General features: G+C 30.8%; 1 protein-coding gene across 8 annotated transcripts in view; it reads left to right on the top strand.

Moving 5' to 3' along the window:
- The first annotated feature begins 7314 nt into the window (after window positions 1–7314).
- LOC139523427 (protein turtle-like) overlaps window positions 7315–21936 on the top strand; it is a 33790-nt gene continuing 19168 nt past the window's right edge. For 4 of the 8 annotated variants that reach the window (XM_071317469.1, XM_071317466.1, XM_071317465.1 and 1 more), the window contains exons 1-9: window positions 7334–7479; window positions 9052–9327; window positions 10505–10792; window positions 12391–12672; window positions 14715–14830; window positions 15443–15596; window positions 18827–18938; window positions 19684–19856; window positions 21281–21316. In XM_071317469.1, coding sequence (XP_071173570.1) covers window positions 7407–7479; window positions 9052–9327; window positions 10505–10792; window positions 12391–12672; window positions 14715–14830; window positions 15443–15596; window positions 18827–18938; window positions 19684–19856; window positions 21281–21316 — 1510 coding nt within the window. In that variant the 5' untranslated portion in view covers window positions 7334–7406. Of the gene's footprint in view, window positions 7480–9051; window positions 9328–10504; window positions 10793–12390; window positions 12673–14714; window positions 14831–15442; window positions 15597–18826; window positions 18939–19683; window positions 19857–21280; window positions 21317–21936 lie in introns of all 8 variants that reach the window. The other 4 variants (XM_071317468.1, XM_071317464.1, XM_071317470.1 and 1 more) reach the window with 3 other exon arrangements.

The following is a 21936-nucleotide window of genomic DNA, read 5'->3' as shown; positions in this document are numbered from 1 at the left end:
ATATAACTTTTAAAGCCAGGGGCAGTAGTAACTCAAGAATATTTTGATGGGATTACAGCATCTGCTTTGCCATACATGGTAAAATATATAAATTTGAACACCTTATCATATTTATGGGAATTGCTGAATTTTGTCAAGGGGAGATTTCATCTTTATATCTGTCTGAATACCTGTAAGCATCACTCTTAAGTGCTTCTATATCACAAAGACTAATGTGAATACAGCATGTTTGCCAGACACAGTTAAATATATAGAACAGAACACCATATCAAATTTATGGGAATTGTTGTGATTTTGTAAAGGGGAGATTACTCCTTTTTGTCTGTCTGAATACCCTAGATACTAGTTCTTCTCTGTAATTTAAGTATTTTATGGTTTAATACGTAACCAGGAAATCTTACTGTCTTTGATGGATGCAGGTCTTCATGTCTTCCAATAATGGATGTGCAGACAGTCGTTGAAGGACTGGCTTGTAATGTTTACATGAAAGCTTGTCTTCACGGCCAATGATATATAGTCTGAAGACAAGGTGTCTATCACTAATTTGCATATAAAAACCATTACACCACGACTCATTTGGTCATGCGAATATGCCGAATAATATTCCTAGAGAATACAATAAAAAAATTTGGCACTGGTATGTCTGATCGACAATACAACTCTATGGAAATTTCTTCAATCTTTGAAGATGGACAGCCTTTAATCAGCTAAGAAATCATTTGTAATTGTGTCTGCAATGAAAGAGGTTGCTATCGCTAAGCTAAGCACCCATTTGCAAAATTGAAAATTAACAATAGCTTGTGGTTCGATGTCAAACATTTTTCTGCCTGATAAGTCTTGGCGCTAATATTGTATAATTTTTCGCTTTACTTAGATTTATCCAAACTACATACATAATAACAGGCATTCAGATAAAGGAAAGGATCAATTATTTGTAAGAAAATTGATTTTTCAACAAGGGAGTGATTTATCGATAGCAAAATAGGAATAAATCTGATATCCGTGTCTTACGATCGTTTCCTAAACGGATTTTTACTCAGCGAGAAAGGAATCTTCAGGAAGACAAACCCAAAATTAATTGTAATCCCCACTTTTCTAGCTTATATCCAATTAACTTGAATCGTAATTTTATAATCAGGTTATTTAATTGATATTTTATTTCTTTTTTGTGCATTTGAACTAAACTAATAATAATTTAATATAACAATTACATATAAAATTTTAGGGCTTTTAAGAATATTCTTTAACTTCATGAAAAATAGATCCCATTTAAAACTTTTTAATGTTAGAATTAAAGTATCATTAAGTTGTACCATATTGTGTAGAGCCTTGTATTATGGCTAGCCAAACCTTCTGCTAATATAGCAATGTTATAAATACTGGTAAAATGACAACATTAGGTGACAGAAATATGGCAGTACAAAAAATTATGATTGAAAACACCAGAAGCCATTTGGTTTACATTTTACTAAATCATCAGTAGAGTTAAACCCAGAATTGATTTCGAAGTTGCAGACCTCTTTCTATAGTAATTTTTGTGAAATCTGATAGTTAATTAATCTATGCAGGACTCCATTATTTATACTTAATGAGGTTGTGGTAAGAGAAATGGCTAAATTAAGTCTGTAGCCAATGACCTAATTTTCATAGTTCAATGAGACTTAGTAATCCATTTGCAATTCAGGAAGTTGACCATATATTGATACTATCTGTTAATTAAATTGACCTCATTTCATTATCTCAGTTGTCATTGACTCCATTACAAGTTATGTTACATAAGTATGTTATATATCTATTGTCTTTAAATTCTAAGATAGCTTTGTCCTTTGATTTTATGGTTCTTTGTCTTTGAAAGTTTTGCAGTTTACATTTAGAGTTAAATTAAATTTAATTTAACATTTGCATTATATTGCCAAAACTAAATTACATGTAAATACAATCAAGACATATCTCTGTGTCAACAATAAATACATACTCATTAGTAAAGTATCTTATGGTATTTTAGACTAAATGTTTCGACTCTCCCTTGACATCATTTATTAGTATGGTCTTGAGAAACGATAACAGTCTGCGAGAAGGGGACGATAAATGGCCTACTGGTGTTAACAAGAGCCATGATATCTCTTGCATGTTAAAGACACCCTTGTAGATTTACAACAAGAGCACACTAATGCTGCTACAAGGCAGCTCTCGCACCCGCAAAGTGGAAAGAGATTAATATAAGTTGCAATAACTTGTTTCCCAATCCGATATTGATATATGATTGAAATAAATTTTCTGATGCAGTTATAAGAGAGCATAGATGTATCAGCCATTAAAAGGTTATTATACCTTTCAAATTTAACCTTGCCCTTTACGTAGTTCAACTTGCTTGTTTGTACTTCATTGTTAACGATCTATGTAATTATATCCGGGTAAACCATTACACTATGTGTTTTAATAACTAGATAACTTCGTTAGTAGACATTTTCTGGTCCACAAAACCTTTTTAGGTAATGAATCTTGTATATATTAGAGTTAAATAATCTCACGTCTCGGCTAATTCATCAACTGTTTTGGAGAAAATGACGAAATTGATTGGAATCACAGCAAGACCATTGATTTGGTAATGTTCTGCCATTTAATTAAACCATGGTGGCTATAAAAGCTTCATCATGATGGCTTTTTGTCTTGGAATGGTCATCACTTTACCATAAAATCCTTCTTCTCTGTCAAACGCTTAAAAGTTTTGGATGGATTTTCTGTTTAAAGTAGTTAATTTCCTAGACAAATCTGGACATTTTCTTGGTTTAAAGTCATATAATTGATCCTTTTTAAAACATAAAATCAGTTCTATAGGAGTCAAAATGGTTGTGTTTTGATATACAGAACGTGAATCGTCTTTGCAGCATAGATAAAATGACGTCAGTAATGGCCTCACATTAATATGTATTCATTAATGTATTTGTGTACAGAGTATTCATGTTGCAATCTTAAATAAATCTCATTTTCTGTCCTTTCTTCTACTGGTTGCCAAAGAGGTTTTTTTCAAGGGTTTTCATTAATTACAAAATAATTACTCAATTTGAATTTTCAGGAAGAGAAAATTGCCCTTGATTTTTTTCAATTTTCTTAAATGTTGTAATTGATTTCTTGTATTTTATGGTTACAATTACTGGAATTTATCACCATTTTAAATGTTCAAACATTTCCTCAATTAATCCATATTAAATGACTGATATATAGTACAACTGTTTGCATTGGAACATTTACCCAATTATACTTAATTACATGCAGCTAAGAGACATCTAAACACTTTGTTCTTGGCACAGGATTGTCCTGAATGAGCTGGGAGTTAGTTATCTGTAATAATTGTAGAATTTAAACTGTCAATTACAGGAATCTTTTAATTTAAATATTCTCACACTCTATACATTATACCATACAATATACACCATACACTATTCCATACAATATACACCATACACTTTACACCTTACAATGTACACCATACACTTTACACTATTCCATACAATGTACACCATACACTTTACACTATTCCATACAATGTACACCATACACTTTACACTATTCTATACAATATAAACCATACACTTAACACCATACACTATACACTATTCCAGACAATATACACCATACACTTTACACTATACACTATTCCATACAATATACACCATACACTATACACTATTCCATACAATATACACCATACACAATACACTATTCCATACAATATACACCATACACAATACACTATTCCATACAATATACACCATACACTATTCCATACACTTTACACCATACACTATACACTATTCCATACACTTTACACCATACACTATACACTATACTATACAATATAGACCATACACTTCACTATTCACTAAACACCATATATAATACACTATACACCATACATTAAACACTATTAACCAAACATTATACATCATTTATACACTATACATCATACATTATACACTATACACTATGCTATACACTATACACCATACACAATACATCATTCACCATACACAATACATTATTCACCATACACAATATATTATTGACCATACACCATACCCTTTCATATTATGGCCATTTATGAAAAATATGTCTCAGTCATTACTTAAGCTACGGATAAAATTTGTGAAAGTTTGACATATAACATTCTAGGGTGGATCAAGGATTTATTTTTGGGATGATTTTACAATAAAAGTGTATACACATCGTGAAAAACATGATATTAAAAAAACAATTGGCAGTGAAAGCAGACATACTCCCACTTACACCCCTAGATCTGCAACTGTTTCTAAATTGGAAAGTTGCTCATGAAATTCTGTGCACATTTATGTTTAAATTTCCTTTTACAGGTTTTTCTAAAAAAATGTTTAATTGATTGCAGAAGTGTCTTATTGTTTAAGGCAGATGATGTTTTTATGAGTAATAGACTCTCCATACATGATCAGTCATCAGGAGAATTCTCACAGAACATTACCTTTAATTAATAATTCCATCTTTTGTATAAATATTAATTAATGAGTAAAAATTGATATTGACTTTATGATTTTAGTGTCTGTGACAATACAAATTTATCTTTTTGTTTACATTAAAGCGTTATTTTACATTTAATATGTATTGACATATGCATAAGAAATTAATCGCTTCATTTCAATCGCAAATTCATTTGCATTTATCGCAGCCTGATTTAAAATGGTAATCTGATGTGTTTAATTGACACACTAATGATTCTAAAGCCATTTGTATTCCGGTTCGTTGCCGTCCTTCAGAATTTAAACTTGACATTCTAATGAAGCTATTGCAATTTTACTTTTAAAGAATCAATATTAGAGGTTCTTTATCAATTTATATTGTTTGGTTTTCCTTGCAATTTCGGATAACTAATTCGTTTTCGGCTTTTCAATGTCCACATTTATTACTTCCCATTCCAAATTTTTGGATGCTTTTTCCCATCAATACCCTTGATAAATTAAATTTTATTGGAAACCGAAAAGTGATCAATTAGTTGAAATCTTTCATTCTCCTGGTAGATGTTTGAGTTGTGTGTCTTGTGCATCCATGTGTATATTCAGGAATAAAAGATTAATTTTTATTTAATGTGTTGGTCTAGATTCTCAGGGACAAAAGATATATTTCATTTTCCAATAACTCTATTCCCATATGTAATAGTTTGTTGTTTTTGTTTATTCAGATGCTATATATAGAAAATTTAGTTTAGGTTAGTAGACAGAAGAATATCAATTCATAAGTACTAATTTGGGATAAGATATTTGAGAATAATTTATTGAGCTTGATTATTGTCAGAGAAATATATTTGGGTTATCTCCCTTTTGTCATATTGAACAGTTCTGGTCTTTTTGGCTGGTAATACAACAAATATAGGAGTTGGGAGATTAAAGAGAATTAAGAAATAGAAAGGAAAAAAATATCATAGAAAGATAATGTTCATAGTCTCATTAAGTGTTCTCTAAATAGTACATACAGTACATGATCTGGTTTGGGGGATTTACATGTTCTGTTTTTCATTTTTTTCTTAATATCAGTCCATTTTTCTCTATTCTATAATTTTGTGTACCACACATTATTCTTTATTCTCTATATTCAGTAACCCCACTATCTTCCAAGTCATTTTACTGGAAGGATTACATTAGAATGTGTAATATTTCTACATGATTTTAGTTATACTATATAAAATGGCTTTGCACATCCTACTGGGTAGTAAAGAATAATATCATCTATAAATCTACCTTAATTGGTTGTAAGAAAATTACAGGTATCAGATTCTGTGCTTATATAAAAATCTAAAAAAATATGGTGTTATAATGATTTTCAATGAGACATAACCTTCCAACAGGAGACCAAATGCTGAAGAAGTTAGCAATTATAACTCACTATGCTATTTTATTAATAAATATACCAATATGAATAGTAGTTCATATTCTATCCTTAGCAAAGATATAGGCGGTATTAACAGAAAACAGAATTTTAACAAAATTAACTTTAAATACAAAATTTCTTTAATATCTTTGATTCAAGAAATTTTCTAGATCCAAACACTTTCAGGTTGTTTAAACTCAGAATAATTCTATATGGTTTGTATGAACTAAAAAGGATCTAGGTCCCTTCCCCATACCATCACCCCATAGAAACTTTACAGACTGATAACATTCAGTCTTTTAGTTTTTTATTCTGATACATTATAACTACAATAATATCACCAACTGACATGACCATGCTTTAACCCCTTGAAATGTTTTGTTGTGTTACCTAACTCAGAACATTATTTTTCATTATTGGGGGTTGCCAGTAATGAAAGACAATCGTAATAGCTATAATTTTATTTTCTTCATGTATTATTAAAGAATAATATAAATCCTTGTGGTTTATTTATGTCCAATTTAACTCTCATAAATATTGTAATATTATCCAATAACTCATTTGATGGTTGTTTTTGAACATTTAGAGATATTTATTACTATACAATTTTCTTTTGAGCTCTCGTGATTTTGTTAGGGTAGTTTATGAGGTTAATATCTTACATCTTTTTAAATATTTTATCATCAGTGAATGACTTTCATCTACTTTTCATTGATTTAGTTGGAGTTTATTTTTGATATTTTTCTGGTATTGTTAAATTGATTTAAATTTCAAATACTTGCAAATAAGGACTGAACATTTAGTGTATAAGTTCTGTTTTTCTTGATGAGTTTATTTCATTTTTACATTTTAAATAAAAAAATTATATTTTTTTTTATTTGAGTTTTATAATTCAATTTTTAAATTTCCCATTAAAAATTTCCCATTGTTAACCTAAGTATTAAATGCATTTGTCAATTTTCATTGAACTGAAATATTATTCTTATTGCAAAATGTCTATTTTCAAACTTTATGACATATCTTTAATAATCTGTGGTCATTTGATTATTTCACTCAAACATTTTGACAGTTTTTGCTTTTAAAAGGAATCACTAATTTAATAATGTCATTTATCTATAGAAATTTTCTATAGATGTAAAGATAAGACAGGTGTAGAATGTGTTTTATTCATGTAGGGGGTCCAGGTGAAATCCTTACCTGGAACATCAAAAGATTAGGGGCACAGGTAACAAATGTATTTATAGAAAATCTTGTCAAACCAGATAATAGCCACTTAGATAATAAATGTTTATTTTTATAATTAAAGTCTATTGTATACTTTATCTTTATTACACATTTTTAATCATTTATGACATATTGTTTATTCAAAATTTTTACAACTTTTTAATGGCATCCCTTCAAGCTTAAATAGAATGTTCCAAAATTTGAATGAATGGCTGGTTGCACATAGTAAATCTAGTGACCTAGAAATTTTTGATAGGGGTTGATAGTGTGACCTAAATGGATGGGTTATGGAGAGGAGATGTGGGTATTTGTTGTGGTTTTGGATAGGAATTTCTTCTTGTTTACAGGCCAGTGCTCAAGGTAAACAAATATTTACTGAATACACATCCTAAAACTACTGAGGGACACAGTACAAACATGGTGTGTGTTTATCACATTAAAACATTCCTCAAGTATTTACTGCCAGTTGAAAAATTACTTTCTAATTGGAATGCACCAGAATTGTATTTATTTAATTTATAACTTATTTTCGAGCAGTGTTATAAACACAGTGAGCAAACTGCCTTGTAGATGTTATTGTTGCTTGATTCCATCAAGGAGGTTATATTGATTCCATTAACATTGAGATTGTCTTGTTACCGATATGTAAACTGGTTCAAACACTAAAAAGTGATGGTATTTTTCTGACCTCAACTTTATTGAAATCCTGATTTAAATATTTGACAATCATTGTTCGCTCTCTACAAAGAAGTCGGTGATTTTATAGTGATTAAAATACCAAGCTCTGCTTTTTAATTGACGCCAGATAAATCCCTTTCTAAACATTTTAAAGATTAAAATACCTGTTTGAATTTAGGTTTAAAATTTTGGATTTTTGATTCACCGATACAAATACCATATATCAGAAGTAGTAAAACAGTCTGATTTAAGTTTGAAATATCAGTTTATTGATACAACCATGTGTGTAAACAAAGAATAAAGTTATTATAAGTAACTATCTAAACACAAACAGTAGTCCAGTTTCTAAATGTCATGAATGTTAGATTATTGGTCAGATAAAACCAAACAGTCCATTAGCTTAATGTCAAGATACCCTTAAAGTAAATTATCAACCATTACTTTGTCTATTGTGTAATTCTTTACATTCTCACATAACCATTCTGCACTATTGCTACAGTAAAAACTGAACTAGCACTAACAATAAAGGTTATGTAGGCCTAGAAACACCAAAAACACTGTGATTAAAAAGGGGGAATAATCCCTGAGTGAACACAACATTCTGTGAATGGAATTGTTTAGAAATGGTTCATATCCATGACCATTACAATGTGATGTTGTGTGATTTGATAACCATATTTTTATAGCACCAAGTTTCCCCTTTTTGGGCTTCCTTGATTTTAAACATCCAAGGCAAACCATAAACACACTGTGTATCAAATGAAAATAGATTTAATGTTCAATGGCAAATATATAATACTTTTGTTCATGATTAGTATGCTTAATGACTGACAAACTTTTGCTAAAAGTAAATGTAAAAAGAACATTAAACTTATTAAATGCACTGGATTGTATACAGATCTGAATGAGCAACAACAAACTGAACGTAAAAATGTTGCTTCTGAGAATATCATTTTTCTAACTCAGCTTATTTTCTTTCCGGGCATATGTCATGTCTTGGTGACTCACCTGCTTTTTTTGGTTGTTAATGTCTTTAGCTTATGTAGTGTTTTGTTTAGCTTTTTTAAGGCATTGATGGCATTGTTGGTGTTTCATTGCCTAATGCTATTCGAATGTCCCTTTTGTTTCCTAATTAATTCTGCTTTTCCCCACAGTTCTACGTTAAGACTGTGATCATGACACATCACAAAATGTTTGCTCAGGTTAAAATTGTTAAAAATCGTAATAATGCATGATTCAATCTTTTACTTCCAGCACCACCTAAAATCACTGATAGTACACCAAGTAAATACAAACAGCAGCAGGGAAAAACCATAACATTATATTGTAAAGTATCTGGTACCCCAGAACCAACTGGGTTCTGGACGAAGGACAATAGAGAAGTACAGTCCTCATCTCGTGTCACCATATCATCTGACAATACAGAAGTAGAGATCAGAGACCTACAGAGATCTGATGGAGGAACTTATACTTGTAAATTTTCAAACACAATCGGTAGCATTTCACAAAGGATAGATTTGATAGTAGAAGGTTAGTTAGTATATGTACACATGCTAGGGAAGGATTTGTTTATAATGTTTGTTTATATAAGCTGTGTATCAGTTAATTCAATTATCAATACCTTAAAAAAAAAATTAAAAAAAAATTCATCTATAAAAACTCAAACTAGGTCAGGAAGTTGCTTATGGAAGCAATACATGTATATGGTTTCTTTTTATGCTAAAAGGAAATACTCTACTTTATTCTAGATTCTACCGATTTTTTGATTTAGTAAAAAAAAATAGCACTACAGAAGTCCACTTCCAATGTAGTTTTATGTCACCAGACAGTCATACCTATGGAATTACAAACATGACTCTAGATTCATGAGATTTATGTTTAAATAATTTCCGATAAGTATATCAATTTAATGAAAATTATTATTTTAATTTCACAAAAAAGACAGAAAAATCTATTTTCATGTTAGTTTATTATTCTAGACTATACTTTTTATGACCTGTTTTACTATGTCAATATTGTGTAACCGTCGTTTATGGGAAATTTCATAGATTTAAGTACCAAGTTTATTATTTGAGTAAACAAATTTAGAAAATCAACACCCAAATTACCTTGTGTAACATGATGTAATCAATTGCAAATTTGTTACAGAACGAATTTATTGCTGTATAATAGCTAGGTAACAATGAAAAAACAAATATGAGTATTGATTATTCTATTTTATTGACTGTTTACTGACTGTTTTTCCCGCTTTTTCTGGAGTTTCAGTTACAGAAACTATGAAGCAGTCTTTATAATTTCCGATTTGTAAACGGAAATACCCATGCAGGCTGTTTAGATAAAATTAAAAAATCTGAAAGTCAGTAGATTAAAAAAACTATTGAAGTATTTATTTGATTTAAAATTCATCCATTTTAGAACCAAGGAAATTTGTCTTACATAATTTGAATGCAGTTGTCTGACCTATCTTTGCACAAGATCTTTACATGATTTGCCTACGAAATTCATTACTTTTAATTTGAAATGAAATTTTACATCTTTTATATCATGTACATGCACGCTATATATATGTAGATAATAGCAGATTCAATATGTGAAAGAAAGACCCTGAGGCAATATAATTGGTAATTAACTCTAATCAAAATGGACTTAATCCAAAGTATCATCATGATCATTGGAGCAATTTTAATAACCATCCTTTTTTTTTCAGGTGCAGCATACATTTTAAGCCCACCGTCCAATACAACAGCCGTAGAAGGACAAAGAGTCACTTTACATTGTGGAGCTGATGCCTTTCCTAACAACATCACTTACCGCTGGTACTTCAACGATCGTAATGTCAACACATACCTTGGCTACGGCCAAAGAATTTATATTCAACCAGACGGTACTCTCGTTTTGTCGTCCGTCAACAAGGACGATATGGGATGGTACATATGTAGACCAAGTAATGGAGTGGGTCAAGACCCAGAGGCCTCCGCCTTTTTAAATGTTACATGTAAGATATTGGACAGATCATATTATCTTATTTATGCATGTGTTACATATCAGTGAATGAGCAATCATGTGATCTCAAAGTTTGATGGTTTATAACAAAGGGTTTTTAAAAAGGGGGAGTGATTGAAGAAAGTGTAATATTTAAAGCTAAGAGGATCAACGCCAAAAAAAAATTAGGAATATTTTATGCCAAAAGTATTTTTTTCCGATGAAACAGTATATGTATGCCCAGTCTAATCCCCCTTTCCTCCCATTGAATCCATCTCTGTTAACTTGAAGATTTTTTTAAGGGGTTTCAGACTTTTGAATAAAGGTTACGTATACCATGTATATGGCTGTTCAAAAGTCATAAATTGATTTAGAAAAAAAACAAATCTTGGTTTCAAACTAAAAGGGAGGGGAACACATCAACTTTTTTAGCATCAGAAATTAAATAAAAGATTTTTTCTTTTGGTATTGAAAAATTCCCATGTTGAATCACAAAATTGACGAAAGTTGTTTCCAGTCAAGTTGTAATACATAATGCAGTGAGTACCAGCCTTTTGGTTGTCTTGATGTAATTTATTCATTAAGTTTGCAATTTTCTCTGATAACGTTGATGGTTTTCCTAACTTAAATGCATTTGAACATGCACCATTACAATTAAACAGTACACTATCATCCCACTATTCCTTTGTGCATATAAAACACTAACTTAGTTATGTAATATCTCTGTAATTGTCACATGCCTCTCTTTGATATTGAGTGCAGTTTCATGTATTCAGCACAGTTATGGAAAACAATGCAGTCCCGTCGATAGATTGGGTTTTTATACGAGTATTTTAAATACAAGCAATTATATTTCGGAAATACATGTATATGCATTTTTTGGCGAGAAATTATTTGAAACAGCATTTTAACTTTTAAACTATTAGAAGAATATGGGGAGTACTATTGTTACATTGCATTATAGCTTTATTGAAGGCACTCATCATCATAAAAAAATAATACAGGGTGAAACAGTGAAAAAAACACAAAGATAAATAAATATAAAAGTAATAAGATAAGATAACAAGGATATTTGGGTATACATCTTATGATCAATAAGATAGCAACCCAACCACACAATAAACCACACAAGCAAATTTTAGCATGTTTCAGATTTTTACCAAAAAATGTATTCCATATAATAAATTTTAAAAGAAACATTGGTGTTTTATTCTGATATTTTATGAGAAATTTATCCTCTGAAAGGAGAAATACAGATATTTTTAGTAAGTCTACCATCATGAAATAATTGTACATAGAGGGATTACTTTTTTTGTCTGGCCAACTTTCACTGTGAAATTTTACATTCTAGAACATTTAGAAATGCAATTAATATCATGCACTTTTTGTTAAAAATATTTGGCATTAAATAGCAACAAACTTTAAGATTCTTTTATCAAGGGAATAATAAAATCTTATGATCTGCTAGACTTTTTAATGCAAAAAGATCAAGAAACTTCTTACTCTTAAAATACAATTGGTTTAGTCTAGACTAACTGATTTCTTTTCAAATCTTATGTATATTATAGAGATTTATTACATGTTTTTATGTATTTATTTGTTTTTTTGCAGATCTTCCAAAAATTTTAAGTATGCCCAGTAGATTAATTTGGGCATTAGGATTTACAGAGCGATTAGACTGTTTAGTGGATGCTAACCCACCTGTGTCAGAAATTATATGGATAAAAGATAGATTTATAGTACAGTTCGGCCAGGGTTCTACCACACAACTGGCCAATGGCTCCTTGTTGATATACAATGTTAAGAAAAGTGACGAAGGCAGCTATAGTTGTACACCTGTTAGTTCTATAGGAAATGGCCAGTCGTCTCCTCTTGTACAAGTTATTGTTCGAGGTAGGATATTATGTCTGTTCAAGTTAATATTGAGTATTTCTTCAGAAGGATTGGAGATGCATAACGTGACGGTACCCAAATTGCACCTATTTTCACAGTTTTTTTTACCTACGTTTTTTTATGAGAAAGACAAAAATGTCCATTCTGTGTTTATCTTGTAGCCGTATCCTTCTTTAGCATATAGGTACACCAATTTGATTTTTAATCCATATGGAATCATAGAAAAATTGGTCTAAACTGACCTCCAAACCATCAATGATTCTGAAATGAGGAGTACCCAAATTGCATCCATGCTTAAATTCCCATCGTCAAAAGTCTAATAACAGAGCTTTTGTTTAATTTCTTTATATATTTTGAACAATTGGATATTAGTCCATGCCTACTCTTCATTTATTTTTTTAAATGGATACTTATAACATATTGTGTTTGCTCATTTAAAAAGATGACGTTTTGATGAAGTCGCATGGCGACATGTCAGTACATTTTGCTTTTTCAGTAAACACTTCATCTGTTGATAAATACTGTGAACGTTTTATGCATATCTAAATACTTTAACCTATGCTGAAAGATGTGCATAGTATTAAATCATAGAAATACAGATTGTTTAGTCTCTAGGAAAACTTGTAAGATTTCCACTGCTATTTTTGCTAAATAGGTGCAATTTGGGTATTGGTGCAATTTGGGTACTGTTACGTTAGTAATTGATAAATGATCTTTATAATATCACATCAGTACATAATGGAGACACCAATATAAACCAAAAGCTCTGCTTTATTGAATTTGATATAATTTGTGGTTCATAACAACCATTAACACAGAAGCATATCAAAACAACCATTAACACAGAAGCATATGGATTAAGGAGGTAGACCTAGGTTAAGGGAAATAACTCTTAAAATCATCAGTACGTTTGTGTCAGCCATTTTCATAAATATGTTCTAAGCTTCTAGGATACAAAGATTATTTCCAATCTGTTTCAGGTAAGTGCTTAAAATTCATTGACGAAACTTGACTTCTACAAACGCATAACTGATTTAAAGAGTTATCTCCCTGAACCAAGGTCTACCCCATTTAAAATGTATTTAGTTCACATGTTTCTATGAGGTAATCAAATTGTAGACAACTTCGTTTTTGAAAAATTTCTCATAAGTTAACAAAGTAAAGATCAGCAAATATTCTTTTGATGATATAAAAAGAACTGTACATTAGACAATGTAGGTGTATTTTTTCTCCAACACACAAGAAATGGTAGTAGATATGTATATGTTCTTTTTGCTAATATGAGGCAGGCATAACCTGTGAATGGGGACGAAGTTTGTATAAATTAGTTTTTATTTCAATTCAAACATATTTAAATTAAAAGAAACGGAAATACCGTAACGTTCCCGACTTTGGTTCTGTTGTTACGGATTTAGTTGTGACGTTGTGACGTTATTTTAGTTATGACGTCATGTTCAATGTAAAAAAAAAAACGCTTTCATCAGATAACGTTTATTTCATATCAAACAATTATTAAAAATGAAATTGGTATTGCGTTCCTTCCTATTTTATACTAGACCGATAAATATATATTAAATACTAAAAGTTTCATTCAAACGAGACCGGAAAAAGGAAGTACATTGTAGATTTCTGCGCCGGTCCGGGATTTCAAAAAGGTGACAAAAAAAGATTTGAACGATTTTGAGTTCATTAGTACAATGAAAAATTCGGGAAATTTTCCCGTATTTTTTTTTTTATTGATTTTTCTACTGTTATTGGGGACTCCGTCCCCATATTAATGTGTAGATACTTGGATATTATAAAATCAATGTTATAGAAATGATTTAGTGTTTTAATTAAAGAATATATATCTCTATTTTGTAATTGATTGTAAATATTTTTGACATAAAACTGCATGAGATAACTTTCCTTTAAGTTATTAACCTTTCCAGAAATATGAAAATATTTCTTATTGGATAATAAATCAATTTATTACAAAAAATATTTGATAAAATGTGCTTATTTTACATTTGTTTTATGACTTAAATAATCTTTATTTCTAGACCCTCCAAAATTTACATACCGACCAGAGGCGAGATATATAAGGAAGCCTAATGACAGTGTTGTGATGCCATGCGGTGCCTCTGGAGTACCGCCTCCACTTATTACATGGCGAAAAGTAAGATTTTGTATAGATATGAATGCAAAAATAACTGAATTTTAGAAAGAAATGCCATTTGGAAATTAAGATTGATTTAGCATTACTACATGTAAATGAGTTTCCATCTTTGATGTTTTTACTTTTATGTAAAAGATTTTTCTCCATCAGAAGATGGACATGCAATATAATTAACCCAATAAAATCTTATAAGAAAAAGAACATGAATGAGTGGTTGTAGACCTGTTATGTAATGCAAGCATGTTTGAAGTGTAAACATATCAGTAAATCTAAATATGAAGATAAGAAGATGTGATATGATTGCCAATGAGATGCCCTCAACAATAAGCAAAACTTATAATGCATAGCAATGTGAACAATTCAAACAAAAACTAACAGCCTAATTTATGTACAAATAAACAGGGGAAAAAACACAAATATAATATACAACTTACAAACAAAAAACAATGAATATCAGTGTTAAGTATTTCTATAATCTTCATGATAGAACTTTAGGTAAGTGATAGACAATTTTGAAATATCTGCAGATTTTCAATTGATCAAATAAGTATCCTTGAAATAGAAGTACCTGAACTGTATATTCATCTATAAAATGTTTTTATTTGTCTTTAGGTTTCGGGTGTGTTAGACTTTGGAGGACGAGTGACTAGACTAGGGGGTAATTTGACTATAGTTCACATAGAGAAACAAGACCATGGACTATATGAATGTGAAGCAAGTAATGATTTCACCAGAATAGTTACAACGACTCAGCTTATTATAGAAAGTAAGAACATGTCTTCTAACTTACATGACCCTTTTACAAAAAATCTTAACTCTTTTAAGTTTTTGCAGATTTGTGTTCAGAGTCTTTAATCATTTGCTCTCCAAACTGGATTTTTGTAAACTTTACTTCTTTACAATATATATATATATATTTATATAAGAAAAGATGTGGTATGATTGCCAATGAGACAAATCTCCACAAGAAACCAAATGACACAGAAATTATAACAAATATAGGTCAATGTATGTCTATAAAGTATAATTTTCCCAAATGAAATGAATAAAAATTGATTTGAAGCCATATAATGCAGTTTAATGAAGGTCTGAGTGATATAGAGATAGAGAAGCCTGAGAATGACTCTTATCATTCCTCCTACTTTAGAACAAGAACATATTAATGAAGGTCTGAGTGATATAGAGATAGAGAAGCCTGAGAATGACTCTTATCATTCCTCCTACTTTAGAACAAGAACATATTAATGAAGGTCTGAGTGATATAGAGATAGAGAAGCCTGAGAATGACTCTTATCATTCCTCCTACTTTAGAACAAGAACATATTAATGAAGGTCTGAGTGATATAGAAATAGAGAAGCTTGAGAATGACTCTTATCATTCCTCCTACTTAAGAACAAGAACATATTAATGAAGGTCTGAGTGATATAGAAATAGAGAAGCCTGAGAATGACTCTTATCATTCCTCCTACTTTAGAACAAGAACATATTAATGAAGGTCTGAGTGATATAGAAATAAAGAAGCCTGAGAATGACTCTTATCATTCCTCCTACTTAAGAACAAGAACATATTAATGAAGGTCTGAGTGATATAGAAATAGAGAAGCTTGAGAATGACTCTTATCATTCCTCCTACTTTAGAACAAGAACATATTAATGAAGGTCTGAGTGATATAGAAATAGAGAAGCCTGAGAATGACTCTTATCATTCCTCCTACTTTAGAACAAGAACATATTAATGAAGGTCTGAGTGATATAGAAATAGAGAAGCCTGAGAATGACTCTTATCATTCCTCCTACTTTAGAACAAGAACATATTAATGAAGGTCTGAGTGATATAGAAATAGAGAAGCCTGAGAATGACTCTTATCATTCCTCCTACTTTAGAACAAGAACATACTAATGAAGGTCTGGGTGATATAGAAATAAAGAAGCCTGAGAATGACTCTTATCATTCCTCCTACTTTAGAACAAGAACATATTAATGAAGGTCTGAGTGATATAGAAATAAAGAAGCCTGAGAATGACTCTTATCATTCCTCCTACTTTAGAACAAGAACATATTAATGAAGGTCTGAGTGATATAGAAATAAAGAAGCCTGAGAATGACTCTTATCATTCCTCCTACTTAAGAACAAGAACATATTAATGAAGGTCTGAGTGATATAGAAATAGAGAAGCTTGAGAATGACTCTTATCATTCCTCCTACTTTAGAACAAGAACATATTAATGAAGGTCTGAGTGATATAGAAATAGAGAAGCCTGAGAATGACTCTTATCATTCCTCCTACTTTAGAACAAGAACATATTAATGAAGGTCTGAGTGATATAGAAATAGAGAAGCCTGAGAATGACTCTTATCATTCCTCCTACTTTAGAACAAGAACATATTAATGAAGGTCTGAGTGATATAGAAATAGAGAAGCCTGAGAATGACTCTTATCATTCCTCCTACTTTAGAACAAGAACATACTAATGAAGGTCTGGGTGATATAGAAATAAAGAAGCCTGAGAATGACTCTTATCATTCCTCCTACTTTAGAACAAGAACATATTAATGAAGGTCTGAGTGATATAGAAATAAAGAAGCCTGAGAATGACTCTTATCATTCCTCCTACTTAAGAACAAGAACATATTAATGAAGGTCTGAGTGATATAGAAATAGAGAAGCCTGAGAATGACTCTTATCATTCCTCCTACTTTAGAACAAGAGCATATTAATGAAGGTCTGAGTGATATAGAAATAGAGAAGCCTGAGAATGACTCTTATCATTCCTCCTACTTTAGAACAAGAACATATTAATGAAGGTCTGAGTGATATAGAAATAGAGAAGCCTCAGAATGACTCTTATCATTCCTCCTACTTTAGAACAAGAGCATATTAATGAAGGTCTGGGTGATATAGAAATAGAGAAGCTTGAGAATGACTCTTATCATTCCTCCTACTTTAGAACAAGAACATATTAATGAAGGTCTGAGTGATATAGAAATAGAGAAGCCTGAGAATGACTCTTATCATTCCTCCTACTTTAGAACAAGAACATATTAATGAAGGTCTGGGTGATATAGAAATAGAGAAGCCTGAGAATGACTCTTATCATTCCTCCTACTTAAGAACAAGAACATATTAATGAAGGTCTGAGTGATATAGAAATAGAGAAGCCTGAGAATGACTCTTATCATTCCTCCTACTTTAGAACAAGAACATATTAATGCAATGTAAAGACATTTCCACAGACAGACACACATTTCACTCTACCATCAGTCTAATATGGCCTTTTAAAAAAAAAACCGTTTCAAAACAACCGTTTATTTACTGAAATTTTTATTTTGTACCATCTGACCAAGGAATTTCATATTTGATAATTAACACTGCATCTACTGCATCTAACTACTACTATATAGAGTTTAGTCAACTCGCAACAGGATTAAAGCAAAAAAAATTGAATATAAATTCAAATCATATAACCAATTCTAAGTTCTTTGACTTCAGTTATTCTGTGTCAGAAACCTATTATGTGTCAAATATTTAATTACAATCCAAATTAACACCTGTATCAAGTGTGAATATTGTGTCCATTTTTGCCCTAACTGTTCAGTGTTGGTCTAACGGCCATATCCAGCTGCGCTCAGCGAAGCATTTTATTACCTTATGGAGAAATGAAAAGTTTTTGTGTGTGTATGCTGTGAGCTTAATGTTTCTTTGTTTGTTACTTACCTTCTATATCTAAATGTGGGTCTAATTGGGGTCTAAACGTTACGCCGGATTGCTGATTTTTTGTAAGCGTGACACATGAAAGTCAAATAATTCTGCCGTGAAAACGGGAAATGAAGTCTAGTGGGACACAGGAAATTAAAAAAAAATATGAAAATTCTTACTTTAATACATAGTGTAACTAGTTACAGGAATCTGACAAAACAGTAAGCAGGATCCTGGATCAGAACCCCCCAATGAGAACCCCCTAAATTTATGCTGTGACAATATATATTTGACAGGTACCACACCCCATGCTCCATACAATGTTACAGTAATTACCAGTTGGTTTGATGCCTATGTAACATGGATTCCAGCTTACAATGGTGGCAGTACACAGAGTTTTGTCATATGGTAAAATATATTCAAATGCTAAAAAATTGAATTGAGAATGAAAATGGGGAATGTGTCAAAGAGACGGCAACCCGATCCAAAGAGCAAATAACCTTTAAATATGTTTATTTTCATAAATAAACGCATTCTCATGTTATTAAAAAATATTTAAAAAAAATCACTGAGGTTATCTCCCCTTGACCTAAATATGATCTTTGCTACATTCAACTTGATGAAAACCTTACGAAATTATTATGCTGTTTTTATTTGAGAAAGATATTTTGATTTAACATTTTTACTTAAAACAGTATACATCATTATATTAAACAGTCATGACAGTGAAAGACATAAAGAGCCCATAATAGAGGTTATAAGATATGAAAATAAAGCTTTGTGAATTTGGGGCTTCTAAAATGTTTTTTTGGATTTACCTCATCAGGATTGCTCAAAACTACAAAAGTGTAAGCAAAGTATGTCTAAATACTTTAATACTCAGAAGCTATGATATGATTAAAAGGGACCTAAAAGACTTCACAAAACTGAATGCTGTCACTGATAGAATTGCACTAATTGTTACAGCTGTGAACAAATATTTTTGCAAGTTTCAAGTCTGATGTACTCTCTCTGATAGCTATTGAAAGATAATTATTCATGCTGAGCTCTGACAAGACTAAAGCAAAGTTACCCAGTAATTATTTTCCTCCTGACTTTTTTTTTTATTTGACTTAAACTGTTGACAATGTGTATATTATTATTTGTATGATAGGTACAGAAGTGTAAATGGTGAGGTTAGCACGTGGGTTACAATGAGGATAGAGAATGCTACCAATCTGAAGGTGTTTAGATTAGAACCTGACACATTGTACGAGTTTAAAGTCCTCTCTAGAAATGCCTATGGTGATGGGAACTTTAGTGAAGTTAAACTTGCCAGAACTCTCGGTAGGTCTACACAAGTTTTTGATCTTACTGCTATAGATGTATAGTATATACTCCTTTATTATCCAGATTAATTACTAGACACTGTGCTTTGTGTGCAGCAGCATATAACTCTGCAATAGAAATGTTTCAATTTTTGCTTCCTTCAGACGTGTGTATAGTTTGAGTAAATGAGTTTAAAACAGTTATTTGTGCTGTTTGATAGAAAATAGATATATAAGATGCTTATCTAACAAACTGTTGTACATCATAGAAGAACAAATACACCTGGCTACTTGTATGAAAGATTGCCAAGTTAATCTTAAAACACCTGCTGTAGGTTAAATAAAGATAAATGTACATTTAACGACAAGTTGAACAACCTGTCCCAGGTGAATTTGAAAAAGGTATATGGTTGTTAATGGGGATTTTACTGGAAATTTTCTTTTCTTTTGGAAACAAAATTGCCAAATTGCTAAGGTGGAAATAAATCGGAATTCTTTGAAGTGGTTGAAAAAGAAAGGAATTCAAAACATGCTGCTCTTTACAAATCCCCAAAAATTTAGTCTAAATTTTGTGCAATATATAGGATTTTGGCCATAAGTACTTGTTAATTTAATTGAAATTCAGTAAGTTTGAAATGCCTTTAGGATGAAATGTAGAGAACAAATTTAAAAGGGAAACTGTAAAAAAAAAAAAAAAAAAAAAAAGGATTTCTATGCTCAAAAGGGAAATTTATGGTAAATTTAGATATAAACACCTAAGGATAAGAATTAATGAGGTATGTTGTTTACAGGTGTTGTGGAGACATTTGTTAGATTACCATGCATGTTAGTATATACTAGTTTGTTTATGACAGATTTATTGGTTGAAGATAAAAATAGTTTTTGTATTGTTGACATACTAATTAAAGAGTGTATATTTTTGACTTTAGGGCATACATTTGTAATGACAGTATTTCTTGTCAGTCAAGTTTTACATTAACATAATTGATTATTGTGTCATCGCATATTCAAATCATGTCAGAGACAGGAAATAATTCCTTGTCGTAATTTTGTTTACACCTGCAGGTCACATGGAAAGGTTCAAAAGTCATGTGACTGCAGGTAGCTGGAAGCAACATAAAGTAATAATTTTATTTGATACATGATTTTTAAGATTGTACATGTTGAACAGGAAATTTGAAAACATATTTCTTATTTCACGATTCATTAAATGTTAAAATGCATACGACAGCAATTTTTCAAAAGACCATTGTTGAAATTAAGATATGCATAGCTGAAATATACACTTTATTGTTTATTTGACAAGCAGATTATTGACAAGTTATTTTTAGAATTAACTAACTTATGAACATGTGTCTTATATTCTAATTAATTTCAAAGGAAGTTGTTTAATTTTTTTTACTAACCTTAACGTTGTTAATTGAATATTTTCATGCCAATCAGGGAATAGAACACAAACATCAAGAAGACATGAAATTGGTACTTTATTACCTCCCCTTTTGCACATTTCCATCAATGCACCTTTTTTGTATGTTGTTATTTTTTCTCATTTCTTTGTGGAATAATATTGTTTGATAAAATAATAAGTAAAAACTGACATGGAAGAAAATAAATAATTTAAAAAGGTTAAACTTACAGTTTTTGGTAAGTATAGTGTTAAATATGCATATTTTGGAAGTTTACATTCAAATAAACATGGACTGTTAAATTATGACAACAACATAAAGTTTTTGTGTATATATTTATTGCAAGTTCTATTAAAAATGCATTATCAAACAGTTTTATCTGTAGTTAGCTTAACTGCTTTTTGCTTTATTTTCAATATTTTTTTTATACTATTGATGTAGTTTTAGTTTATTTTTAATCTCTAATTTTGTGACAATGTCTTTTTTATACATTCATTTCAAACATCTGGAGAAAAAAAATTCTATGTATAATTATTGTGTGATTACAATAAAAATTGATAAATATTGAGGGGCTGGACAGGGTATTGGGAGCATGGGAGAGAGGGGGCGGGAGAAGGGAGAGAGGGGGAGGGAGAAGGGAGAGCAGGGGCGGGAGAAGGGAGAGAAGGGGCAGGAGAAAGGAGAAAAGGGTAT

This window comes from Mytilus edulis, chromosome 5, assembly GCF_963676685.1.
Source record: "Mytilus edulis chromosome 5, xbMytEdul2.2, whole genome shotgun sequence".
In the NCBI taxonomy this organism is placed as follows: domain Eukaryota; kingdom Metazoa; phylum Mollusca; class Bivalvia; order Mytilida; family Mytilidae; genus Mytilus; species Mytilus edulis.
This window is presented reverse-complemented; position numbering and strand designations above follow the sequence as displayed.